A 13226-nucleotide genomic window follows, 5' to 3' on the forward strand; every position below is an offset into this window, starting at 1 on the left:
CTTTTTTGGTAATATGACTTAAAACTTTTAATTTTGGATTAACAGATGTACAATGAATGGTGAGTATATTCTGAAAAGGAAATAACCAAATTAACATTTCAATTGTAACAATTTTTGTTTTTTTTTTCCCCACAGTATAAAAAGAAATTTCTTAATAAACCAAATCTAAAATTATGTCCATTCTCTAGTGGAATCTACTCAAACAGATTCAATGTTTGTATGGTTTATGGGATTCAAGGGACAAACACTAATTCAAACAGACAAAAGTAAATGTGAAAATGCAGTACTGAAGATTGTTAATACGTCCCAGCTTTCAGAGTAACATCTTTACCATTAATATGCATTGCTATTTCAAAAATATAACCTTTTTTTGCTTAATATGAACCAACAACACAGAATTCTAGCATTAAATAGAATTTTCTTTACCCAGTCAAAATTACAAGACGTACAAAATTATTAAGACTTTAAAGGCTTTAAGTGCAGACAGCATGCATTGCTCAGATCAGTCTCATTGTTTGCGCTATTGAACCACTTCCAGTGATGCAAAACATGCAAAACTATGACACATGATGCTACAGGATCTGCTGAGTTGGTCCTGTTCCTGCAGCAATGCCACTGATCAACCAATTCTTATGTAGCAAGTGCAGCGCCGCAGTACTGTAAGAAAGCCGTAAACCTGGTCTAAGAGTTTTTGTACCAGTATAACTTTTCAGTTGGGAGTGTGAGATTTTATCTAAGTAGTTATACCAGTACAATCTTTAGTGTAGACATGTTTACATCAGTATACTTTCCCTTCCTTAACGGCATAACTGTGTCCACAGTACAGGGGATTGTACTACTTTAACTATACTGGTACGGTATTTGTGTGTAGACAAAACCTTAGTGAAAGGCAAATTGATGGTAATGATGTAGTACTAGTCTGGTGGAACCAGTGATAATATAGGCTTCAATTTGTATGCTGACATGACATTAAAACCAGACCTAGAAGTATACTGCAGAAGCTATTGCCTATACTGTAGAACTTGCTGGAGTGAAGCACTGAACCAATTTCATCTCTGGTGTAAAGCTACTGAAGTAAATGAAGTTGCACCAGGGATGAATTTAACTACAATGGTTAGATACATGTAATTAACAAATATCAACCTATAAATATAGGAGCCTGTTTCATAAGCCATATCATGCTTTACTGTTCTTGATGCTCTTTTTGAAATATTAATATATTTATTACATCTCTGAAGCGGCAGCTTTTACTTGTTGTCTGTTGGAGTCAATTCGGGCTGGGATGTCTCTGAACCTGCAATACAAAAAATGAGAGACTAGATGACAACTTCTGATAATAAAACAACTTCTGACAATAAAACAATGTGGCCAAACGCTAACCTTTCACTTGCAAAAAATACCTACAAAGTCTAATACTTCTATATCTGTAAGTGACCGGGAGGAAAGACAATGCTACATGTGAAGTTTGCAATGCATTGCTGCTCTCTGACCAAGAATCAATGCCCTGTAATGCTTCCTTATCCATTGCTCACTTGTATGCATCCTGTGTGGTGGAACAGTGGCAAAACAGCATCAGATATAGCAATGCTCTCCACACATGAAGCCAGCTACAGAGAGAAACTAACTAAGACCCTAATTCTGCTAGTTCTGTGTGGACAGACCCTAGTGCATTTGCGGAAGTCAATGGCCAGTGGAGATGCCTAGCTGTAGATCTGCCACTTCAGCTGTACGATGCCCCTAAACTACCTCTGGCCGTGAAAGCACGAAGGGAGCCCAAGCAGAGCTGAACTCCATTTTTTGTGTAAATGTGTGCTCCCTGTGAGGGGCCCCCATATTCTGATATTCAACTGTTCAGCAGAATCACAGTAGCTGTGCTCCATTTGTGAAGCTCCATACCCACTAAGGAGGGGGCAAAATTTTATAACTTGATTGTAATGTAAATTTACAATCCTACTCAGTGAAAGTCACTTTAATTGCAGAAGAGCTCTACATTTGTAACCCTCCAGCCCCACTTCTATATACAAAGCTCACTCATAATACTACTGTTGCTAACTGTAACAAGAGGAGGAAGGGAACAAGATAAAAAATAAAAGACAGGGAAAAAAATGTTTGAGGTAGGGGAGGTAAGGATAGATAGAAAAAAGTAAGTGCTAAATACAAAAGTAGAAATAATCGTCCAAACATTTGTATCCCATATAATTTTCCAACTGATTATTATGTGGAATACCAAATTGAGAAGTAAAACAGCAATAGATGAACTTTAATAGCTTAATACCATGCAATAAAACAGTTTGTCCTCCCATTCTAACTAATCTTAGATGATATGGAATGGGTTATGTTTCATGTGGGAGATTTACAGGATCACAATCTAGGGAAACTTCAACACCTGTGCCCTTTTAGGTATTTCTTTGCATAGTTGTTACTCAATTTAAAGTTGCAAATTAAAAACACTTCATTCTCACTGTCACTGCACATAACTCAAAACAAGACCCTTAACAATTTGACATAATACCAATTGGCTAACTACATCACCGACAACTTGCCATCTCTCTCACACACCATGGAACTCCAAAATCTAGATACTTTCTGGCAATTTACATAACACCAGTCAATGTGGTGGGTGTTTACACGGACCTGTCAGTTTATGAAGTTAGTACTTTGGGACTGTTACAATTTAAGGATGGTGCTGTAGCCATTAACCCAACTGGAACCCAGTAAATGTGCACAGCAATTATAGTGGTAGTATCCTAAGTTCTAAATTATAACGTTGCCAAGCCTGAGCCTTGCTGTGAAGTGGGAAGAGATGTACTGCTTCAGCACCACTGACTGGCAGTACTAAGTCTTTGAAAGAGTGTGGGAGGTGGAGGGGCGTGGAAGAAGGTACCGCAAACAGTCCTCCCAATGCAGTTCTATCAGCATGGTTGATGTTTAAATTCTATTTGAAGTCACACTATATAAATTAATTAAAAAAATAAAAAAGAAAATGAAAAGTGAGAGAATCAAACAACTAGCCATTACCCTGAAATTCCTACATCATTGAGACAACATCTAGTCACACATACCTTGAGTCAGAGCTTGGCAGGTTAAGCTACCCTACCTAACCTGCCTCAGTTTCAGATGCACTACAGTAAAACAAACATTAAAAATTAAAACCATGCATGCTCTGAGACTCAATGTATGTGCCTTTCCTTCATTTCCTGAGATGCTCCTTCCTAGGCTCACACACAAACCTGCTTCTACTGAAAAAATTAAGTTGGAAATTTAATAATGCAGTATCTTAAATTTCCACATACAGAGACCCCAATAGTTGAAAAATTCAGGAAGAAGAAGTGTTCTGTGTTAAGTAAAATCCAAAACCAAGAGTAATAAAAATATTAAATGTTTGTGTTAGGGGAAAAGTTTTTAGGTTGTTTCGTTGATTAATGAAGTCTTTAATTCTCTAAAGACAGCAATGGGTTCTGTGCGGATAGGGACTGGGGTGGCATACATGTTGAGTTTGAAGAGTGACTTCTTAGGTGGGGCACCTATTTCAGGTCCAGATTGAGATCTGGTTTCATCCTTTATTTTTGCAACAGTTTTTCTTTTGAATGACAATTTATATCTTTTAGCTTTCTGCTTCTTTTCTATTTTCTTCTGGTACTCACTTGGAGGAAGAGACTCTGCAAGAAATAATGCAGAAAGAACACTTTACTAAAGATGCCATAATAAAAATAAGTGTATTTAAAAAAAACTGATTAAGCAAGTTTTAAAATTCTTAAACCAACCTAAATCAATTACCTGTCTCTAAACCTATTTATAATTACTGGCTCTGTGGATAAGGGGAAAGCAGTGGATGTGTTGTTCCTTTACTTTAACAAAGCTTTTGACACAGTCTCCCACAGTATTCTTGCCAGCAAGTTAAAGAAGTATGGGCTGGATGAATGGACTATAAGGTGGATAGAAAGCTGGCTAGATTGTCGCGCTCAACGGATAGTGATCAATGGCTCCATGTCTTGTTGGCAGCCGGTATCCAGTAGAGTACCCCAAGGGTTGGTCCTAGAGCCGGTTTTGTTCAATATCTTCATTAATGATCTGGAGGATGGAGTGGATTGCACCCTCAGCAAGTTGGCAGATGACACTAAACTGGGAGGAGAGGTAGATAACGCTGGAGGCTAGGGATAGGCTACAGAGGGCCCTAGACAAATTAGAGGATTGGGCCAAAAGAAATCTGAGGTTCAACAAGGACAAGGGCAGAGTCCTGCACTTAGGACGGAAGAATCCCATGCACCGCTACAGACTAGGGACCGAATGGCTAGGCAGCAGTTCTGCAGAAAAGGACCTAGGGGTTACAATGGACAAGAAGCTGGATATGAGTCAACAGTGTGCCCTTGTTGCCAAGAAGGCCAATGGCATTTTGGGATCTATATGTGGGGGCATTGCCAGCAGATTGAGGGACATGATCGTTCCCCTCTATTCGACATTGGTGAGGCCTCATCTGGAGTACTGTGTCCAGTTTTGGGCCCCATACTACAAGAAGGATGTGGAAAAATTGGAAAACGTCCAGCGGAGGGCAACAAAAATGATTAAGGGACTGGAACACAGGACTTAGGAGGAGAGGCTGAGGGAACTGGGATTGTTTAGTCTGCGGAAGAGAAGAATGAGGGGGGATTTGATAGTTGCTTTCAACTACCTGAAAGGGGGTTCCAAAGAGGATCAAACTAGACTGTTCTCAGTGGTAGCAGATGACAGAACGAGGAGTAATGGTCTTAAGTTGCAGTGGGGAAGTTTAGGTTGGATATTAGGAAAAACTTTTTCACAAGGAGGGTGGTGAAGCACTGGATGGGTCGGGGATTTTGAGGGGGGCAGGCAGTGGGCGGGAAGTGGGAGGGGGCGGATAGGGGGCAGGGGCCAGGCTGTTTAGGGAGGCACAGCCTTCCCTACCCAGCCCTCCATACAGTTTCGCACCCCGATGTGGCCCTCGGGCCAAAAGGTTTGCCCACTCCTGGACTAGAGAATTGTTGTAAACAGCTAGTAGGGTGGTAGGGAGTCTTGCCAACTTGGGGGAAGAGAGGGGGAAAAGGTTACATGAAATGGAAATGAACTGTAAAAGTCTGGTGGTCCAAACTATATTTTTGTATTTAGTATCAATTAATAATGGTTGTGTGTCAGTGAATATGTAGCTTACAGATTACCATATAATTATTAATAGAAGATTTCTTGAAGTCAATCGTTGCTTATGAATGTTGCTCACTTTAAAACACTCAAATACACAAATAATAACGCTATATATTTGTAGTTTTATGGAACAGTGCATGACAAAGTGAGATTCTAAAGCATGAGCACTGCATAGCTGTGTTTTATTTATTGTTGTTGGATTTTTTCACCCTAACAGTGTTTCTTCTAAACCTCCAGACTCAAAAGCAGACAGGAATTAGTTTTTGCATAATGACACTGATTGATCTACCTATCATACCGGTGTCTTTTGCTGTGTTTGGGATGGAGATTTCAGTAAAGAACTAAGAGCCAAGTTCTATGTACCCAAGCCAGGATCCAGAAGAGTATTTAAACATTTGCTTAACTTTAAGCACGTGATTGGACCTGTCTCTTCAATCTCTTAGATAAATAAAGCAAGCAGAATTTAGCCACAAGACAAAGCCAAAGCATACTTTCACAACTTAAAAGATATACAAAGCCACTGACAACTTTGCCCTTACAATTAAAGTCACATGTATTTTTTAAATTGAGCCTGTATTGGATTAATTAGAGCAAAATAATAAAGTCAGTGTAATCATATTCAAAAGTAAGATGTGTGAGCGGATAGAGCTAATATTGGTTACTAACTTTAGATAACTGCTAAATTAAAGAAAAAAATAGTCACAATACACTTCACCTTCAGGCTGCTCATTATTTTTTGAGGTTTGCTGAATCTTTTTCTCCCAGTCATTACGCTGCTGAATCCAATCATCCCTGTAACCATTGCTAATCAGTTTGCTGAAATTTACTGGTTCGTTGTTTTTCTGACCAGGCCTATACAAAAATAAATAAATACAAATATATAATCAGACAAGAGTTCAGAAATAAAACATAAGAAAGAATTGGCAGCAACAGTTTTATTTTACAGAAAAGAGAATGGTATCTTATACCAAGTTCTTTTATATGCAAGTAAATAACAAAAACAGAAATGTCATTTATATTATTTATTTTTCCCAGGGGTTAATTAGCATAATATGAATTTAACATGCTTCTTATAAAATGTCATAAGGTTTGCATAATCAATCATAAATAACCACTGTTTTTTTTATCATCATTAAGAGACAAAAATTTTTAGTCCTCATTCAACAAAACTCAATTAATGAGAGATTTGTGTGATCGAGGGCTGCAAGATTTGGCCCTGTAGCGGAATGGTAAAGTGAGATGAAAAGGGTAATTCATCTCAGAAATAGAGAAGTAAAGCAAATAAAGTCATTAAGTTCAAAAACTAGATTCCTAAGCAATGTTAACTCTAAGGGTATATCTACACACATTTTGGTGTGAGCCTCCCAGCCTGGGTGGACAGACTTGGGCTAGTGGGGCTCATACTAGCACTCTAAAAATTGCTGTGCAGACAGCGCTTTTAAATTGCAGTTCAAGCTCTGAAGCCCACGGAGAGGGGTGGGCTTCAGAGCATAGGCTTCAGTCCGAGCGGCAACGTCAAAGCACTGTCTAGAGAACTGTTTTTAGAGGGCTAGCCTGAGTCCCATTACCATGTCTACCAACCCAGACAGGCAACTCACTCTAAAATGCTGTGTAGAAATACCCAAAGTTACATAAATGTGGCATTTTCTATTCCCATTTTTGCTGTTAAACATATACATAACGTTTTTGTTCAAATTATTAAGCATAGATTATAAAACATATTGGGACTACACATTTATTCCTTTGTTTTATAATAATTAAAGTAAGTATTCTTTTAACAACTTGAAACCATCTAATTATACACATACTATTTGATGTAATCGCATGTTCCTATCAGTTACCCTGGTTCTCCCTCCTATAATTTGTTATACCACTTGTTTCTCGTCTTAAATTAGATGGTAAACTCTTCAAGCGAAGATGGTAACTTAATGTGTCTACATAGAACCCAGACCAAACATCAGTCTCAATCTTAACTGGATTCTTTGTGCACTACTTTAATACAAATAGTGATAATGGACATTATGGTCCATTCACTGCATTGCACTGAGAACCAAAAACAAACACTATTTTAAAGTCTTGTGTTTTAAAAACACAACAACAAAAAAGTACTGGATGTACACAATAAACTTCATTGTAGGAACCTAAAAGTTTTGAATGTACTGACTTATATGTGCTTACTTTTTCAACTTTGTAGTTACATTTAATGGTATATTCTAAAAATTAAACAACATGACTTAAGTTATTTATAAAACCATTTTAATATTTCAGATACTACATGTGCTAGCCTGAGAGTCAAGGTAGCTCAGGCCCATTACAAATATAAGCCCTGATCCTACAAACATTTATATAGGTGAGTAAAGTTAAAATGTTTTCAGAATCAGGGCCTTAGTTAATACAATGTGTGTGCTACTTACATAGGTGGAAAGTAAAGCCTATTTCCCCCATGGAATTCCTTATTTGCAATAGAGGGTTGTATTCGGTTTGGGTATTTGGGGTTTATAGCAGGAAGCTTTACCTGTGTTAAAGAAAACATTGTTATTAAATTAGGTTATGATTAAGGAAATATACATGATCAAGGGACATCAGAAAAAGGGATTACTTTGGTAGCTCTAAATATCTTCAGTATCTGCACAATTCAAGGTACAGTATTTCTAGCAGTAAGTTTAGGGAAGTAAATGATAAAACTGAAAAAAATTAGGTAACCTTATTTATTTATCACTAGTTATATTAGTAGGCTTTTAAGTGACACCACTAATAAATCTGAGCCATAAGCATTTCTCTCTGACAAAAAGAGTTGTAGTACATTTCTAACTAAAACTAAGCTGCCAAATTAAAATTTAGCAGTCAAAGGTTCTCATCACGGCTCAGTCCACTGCATGGAAGAAATGAAACAACTTTTGAAGTAAAATCCTGGTCCGACTGAAGTCAATAGCAATGCTCCCTTTGATTTCAGTGGGGTCAGGTTTCATCCCTAGTTTAAGAACCACAGTCTATTTGGTTAAGAAACAAGGTCTCCCAGACAGTAATAAATCCATTGTACTATATTATTCTGAGGTGAAAAATGCCAAACAACAGATACACTGAAGGTGGCCTCAAAACTGAGCTTTTGCCCTCTTTTCTTAATTATGTACACGGAAGACCTGAAAGGTGGTGGTTTTTAAATTCTGCTTGTTTATTTACACTGCAAATTCAGGTTCAGTCTAACATAGAATATTCTTTGATACTTGGAGACCTAGTGAAATGGTCACATCAAAAGAGCCAAGAGAGTAAACAATGAGTAACTGAAGAGAGAGAGGAATCTTAATCGGACTGTTTAAAACTGTTTGTATGTTTTAACATCTTTATCCAAAATGTTAATTAGCAAGTGAAGTTAAAGGAAGTCTTTGTTAAAGTTTCGATACCCTTGCCCCTTCAATTAAGGTGTTGAAGTCAAAATAAATATCCCCCAAATGTCTCAGAGGTTCTTCAACAATAATAGAGAAGACCAAACCTGACTTTTCCAATAGTTCTAAGGTTAAAAAACATAGAAATAATGTTTTAAAACATTCTTTTAAGCTTCCTTTATACATCATAAATAAGCTAAAAATGGCACAAGCCCAGTATTTAAAGGTCACCTCTAAGAATTTTTAAAATCTTTGTGTATTCTTTTGATTATTAGAATCAAAATTATATTTGAACATATTTTTATCTACTAAAATATCTTATGTAGCTAGTTGAAAGTCAGAGTTACCGTGACATTCCAACACCAGAAGATATAGATATAATCACTGCTATCATATTATTACAAAAGCTTCAAGACTGGATGATTAGAAGCGAATTTTTTTTTGCTATATAAATTAGCTGTATACTACTGGGCATAGAGCCATACTGTATTAAGTTGGATCTGATCATTACAAGAAGACTACATATAAACTGTTAAAGTACAAAATAATAAATAATATTAGTGGTTGCAACCCTTACAATATATTTTATTTTTGTATTGTAACATTCATATGAAAATATAATTGAAACACTTCCAAAACAAATGCAGCTCATTCTTCTAAATACAAGTATATTATGAAGGTTACAGGTAGCCTGTGCAGATGTGATATGAGATGAGTGAAGACGAGTGCAATAAAAATGTGAAATGATTGAGCATGTACTAATTAGGAGGCCAGTGAAAGACAAGGTACAATGAGAGGTGGTGAGGAGAGGAGGAAGAGGAGAGATGAATATTTGTTGAGTCTGAGGAACTGGATCATTTCCCCTGCACCTCTATTTTATGGAGGACACCTAAGTCTAAGATGGAGCTTTTGTACTGATTCTGAACTGGAAAGACCAGGGGTAAAATCCTGGCCCCCAGTAAATGGAAAAACTTTCAATGACTTCAGTGGGGCCAGGATTTCACCGAAGTTGATGGATTGCAGCATCTGGTAACAAGTAAGATGATGGGGTTATTTCATTGTGGACAAAATGACCCTTGAAGAGTTGGGGCTTGAAAAGATGAAGAGATGGGAGATACTGTTGTTAAAATGAAAAAAGTTTACATGAATACTAGTTTTATGTTGCGGTGTCTTTTACCCAGACCTGGGAGTTGTAAATTCTAGTGGTTTAGAATCAATCAGTCATTCTCCTACACTATCAAGTACTGAAAAATTGAGGCTCAGTTTTTCTAAGTAATTTGTTTGTGCCTTATATTTCAAAGTAATATGCTTAGGTGCAATGAATCTGTCTTATTGTTGCCTTCCTCTATCTCCATTACCAGCATTGTGAGTGGTTTTTTTTATTTTTATCAATTTAAATGTTCAATTGCACAAAATTATGTTTTAAGCATTATTTTAATTTTTATCAATTTAAATTTTGACAGTTGTGGGAAATTATGCACAGTCACATAATGAGGGGGTCAGACAATAATTATTTAATGACAGTAGACATTGAGATTCAAAAAGTTAAAGCTTTATAACAGTGAAAACACAAACTGTCAACATCACAGCTCAAAATATACAAAATAAATAGCCTTAAATCAATCAGTATTTTTCTTACTTTGCCTATCTGTAAATTTTGATTAGTATTGATGGAAATATTTTTTCATTGGTATGTGTGTATATGGTGAAAACAACATATATTGAAATTTGCTGATAAAAATCTAATCCTCCCGACCCTACACAGAGAGTACCACAGAACACAGTTTGATATGGTTATGTATATTATGAACAGCAGATGGAAAAACAATACATAACAGGAACATCAGATGGAAAAAAGAGAAGCCTAAACAATTACAAATAGTAGGACAGGGAAAACAAAGTAAAGAGGTAGGCAAAACCCTACTGCTTTTGATTTTTATTAATCATTTTTTATTTGTCTTGAATTTCAACAAACAGCCACATTGCAGCTGAAGGCCAAAGCATAATTCACTGAAGTGCTTCCTGAAGCTTACTTGATGATGGACATGAGAAAACTAAAAAGCTGTTTTGCCATACTTATTGTGTAGTCTTGTGCTCAGACTGTGATCAAGGCAGATTCTCATATTTTCATAGTTAATTTTGATTCTCATTTTATATGCATTTCATGGGAAAACATGAAACAAATTGTATGTAACCATAGATTTCCTTAAATTACAAATGAAGCGCAGATCTCGGTTTCTCAGCTAGAAAACAGCTCATTCTTCATCTTAGGAAAATCTAAATAAATTGGGATAGATGTTGGATTTAAGTTCAAAAATATAATTCTTCTCTTCTCTATGAAAAGTTTTTCCAACTGCCTTTATGCTAAGTATATATGAATAATCCGAAAGCCATTCAGGCAGCTAACCCACTTGGAGAAAACAGCTGTCTCCAGGGCTTCTCAGGCAACAGCCACCACAGCAACAACTCAAAGAAGCCAGACTAGAGAGAATGCTATCGGGGGCAATGAAGCCAAATGTCACTTACTTTTTGCTAAGGAGTACAGTTATTTACATTACTAATAGCGCAAAGTTCAAGCTATCACATGGGTGTAATTTGTAAAGTCATCTTTGTAAAAAAGCCAGAAATGGCTGAGAAATTTAAAAAAATGGAGGTTTACAAACTGAGAAACCCAGTGACAACCAAATGTGGTGATATTCTAAACAAAACAAGCTCTCTGCCATGCTTGCAGCTCTTTCCATTGCTTCACACTGACTGAACGGACATCGTAGGTTTCAGAGTTAAGTTTGGGGGTCATTGTGTGTACTGGTTCTGCTGTTGTATGGGTGGCTGTGTTGATTTCTGTGTGGATTGTGCTGTGCTGGGAAATTTCTTTTGATCTGTGATAGTGGGAAATGTGTTTGCAGTTGTTGTATGTGCTGGTTGTGTTGTTACGTGCTTGGTTTTGAAGAACTCTGGCATTTAGGCCAAAGTAATTCAACATCTGTTCAGTCTCTCTCACAACCAATGAAGCTGTTGCATGAAAATTAGCTGTATAGTAAGGGTGGTGATTGGTTGAGTTATCTCTGATATCACAGTGATCTAGGACTCTTGGCATGGCATAAATAAATGCCTTGCTGTAGCAGGGATGTAATTCATAAAAGTCATAATGGCTGAGAACTTAAAAATTGGATGGGAACATTCTGCAAAACCTAATGATGACTGAATCTGGTGATATTCTGAACAAAAAAAGCTCTCTGTCATGCTTATAGCTGTTTTCATCACTTCACACTAACTCTACAGCCATTTTAGGTTTCAGAGTGACAAATTGTGAAAATCATGGAATCTTATTACTGTATATAGCTACAATATTAAAAGCTGTGTAACTGTGGTTCACTATTACTATATTTTAAAGTCTTTTTTTATGCAACAGTGGGTCATTTATGCACATTCCAGTGTAAAGTGTTCCAACTTTTTTGAAGAGAAATTGACAATTAAAAAATGCTGTAAATAAATACATTTCTTTACCTATGTTTTTAAAAGCACCATCAATTACTAAGTAAAATATATTTTTAAATGCTCACATTTCATTATTTATGCTCTGCTTATTTTTGCATTTTCCCTAGCAATGAAGTTGATTCCAATGGGTGAAATTCCTCTCTGTGTAGGATGTCAGCACAAAATTTATGCATCATTTCAGTCTGAATAAGTGGACCACAGGCCTTGTGCTAGCCTTTTGCATAGGAGTGAATTTCACATTCAGGTTCTTAGTTTCATATATTACCTGGGACTGATTGTTTAAAAACAATTGCTTTCACTGAAGTTTTTTAAAACTGTGGAGGTGAGTCTACTGGCCTTATATTTTATAAAAATGTGTCAGAAGCACTTAATTTTCCTCGGAATAAAGGATAAAGAAATATGAGGAAGCAAAGAAATTTTAAGGTATCTATACATAAAACCTACATTTTATTCTTAAACCTTTTTGCTGTTGCTTCTCATATGCTCATATTGTAAATAATGACCTTTCCTATGTGTTAAATAAAAATAGATGAATTTAAGATTTCTATTTTTAGCAACAAGAATGAGAGAGGAAAGAAAGCTGAGTAGTTAAAGTAGTTCAAATAAAAATCGGTAGTAATATTGCACATCTCTGTGATTTAGTGTTTAAAGCCCTATTGAAGTCTAGGAGTTCTCAGATTACACTTTAGAGCTTTTTAAAACTAGTTTTTAAATTGTATGATGTGTCCTGCTAACTATATATAGGAGGATTCTGACATAATTTTACTACTGAGCTCAAATATAGTCATGGCAGAAAAACGGTTTCGTCTTCCAAGGTAACGGAGCAAGTCCAATAGTTCACTTAGGAGCATATTCTGAATTCCACTGCATATCAGTTGGGAATAAAAGAACAAAGATAGAAAGGGCCAAAGCACAGAACTGGTACACAGGAGATTTGAGTTTTAGTACCAGCTGTGTCACAGACTCCTTTAGGGACTTGAGCAAGTCACTTACTCTCTGTATCCCAGCTTTCCTATCTGTAAAACTGATGACAATGACTGCCCTACTTTACAGGTGGTGAGGCTTAAATCATTAATTTTTATAAAATGCTTTGAGGTCCTTGAAGATAAGGCACTGTAACAGTGCAAAATAACTATTATAAAGCATGTCCAAAAAAAGGAAGAAGATTGACTGAGTGACAATGATCAGGTT

At 36.5% G+C, this 13226-nt stretch overlaps 1 protein-coding gene across 5 annotated transcripts in view; it reads right to left on the reverse strand.

The window, feature by feature from the left end:
- The window catches only part of C2H7orf57 (chromosome 2 C7orf57 homolog), a 26946-nt gene continuing 13720 nt past the window's right edge, over window positions 1–13226 (reverse strand). For 2 of the 5 annotated variants that reach the window (XM_075125578.1, XM_075125579.1), the window contains 3 exons: window positions 7569–7669; window positions 5863–6006; window positions 1–1294 (listed from right to left, as the gene is read on the reverse strand). In XM_075125578.1, coding sequence (XP_074981679.1) covers window positions 1225–1294; window positions 5863–6006; window positions 7569–7669 — 315 coding nt within the window. In that variant the 3' untranslated portion in view covers window positions 1–1224. Of the gene's footprint in view, window positions 1295–3487; window positions 3660–5862; window positions 6007–7568; window positions 7670–13226 lie in introns of all 5 variants that reach the window. The other 3 variants (XM_048839227.2, XM_048839228.2, XM_048839229.2) reach the window with 3 other exon arrangements.

This window comes from Caretta caretta, chromosome 2 (genome assembly GCF_965140235.1).
Source record: "Caretta caretta isolate rCarCar2 chromosome 2, rCarCar1.hap1, whole genome shotgun sequence".
Taxonomy (NCBI): domain Eukaryota; kingdom Metazoa; phylum Chordata; order Testudines; family Cheloniidae; genus Caretta; species Caretta caretta.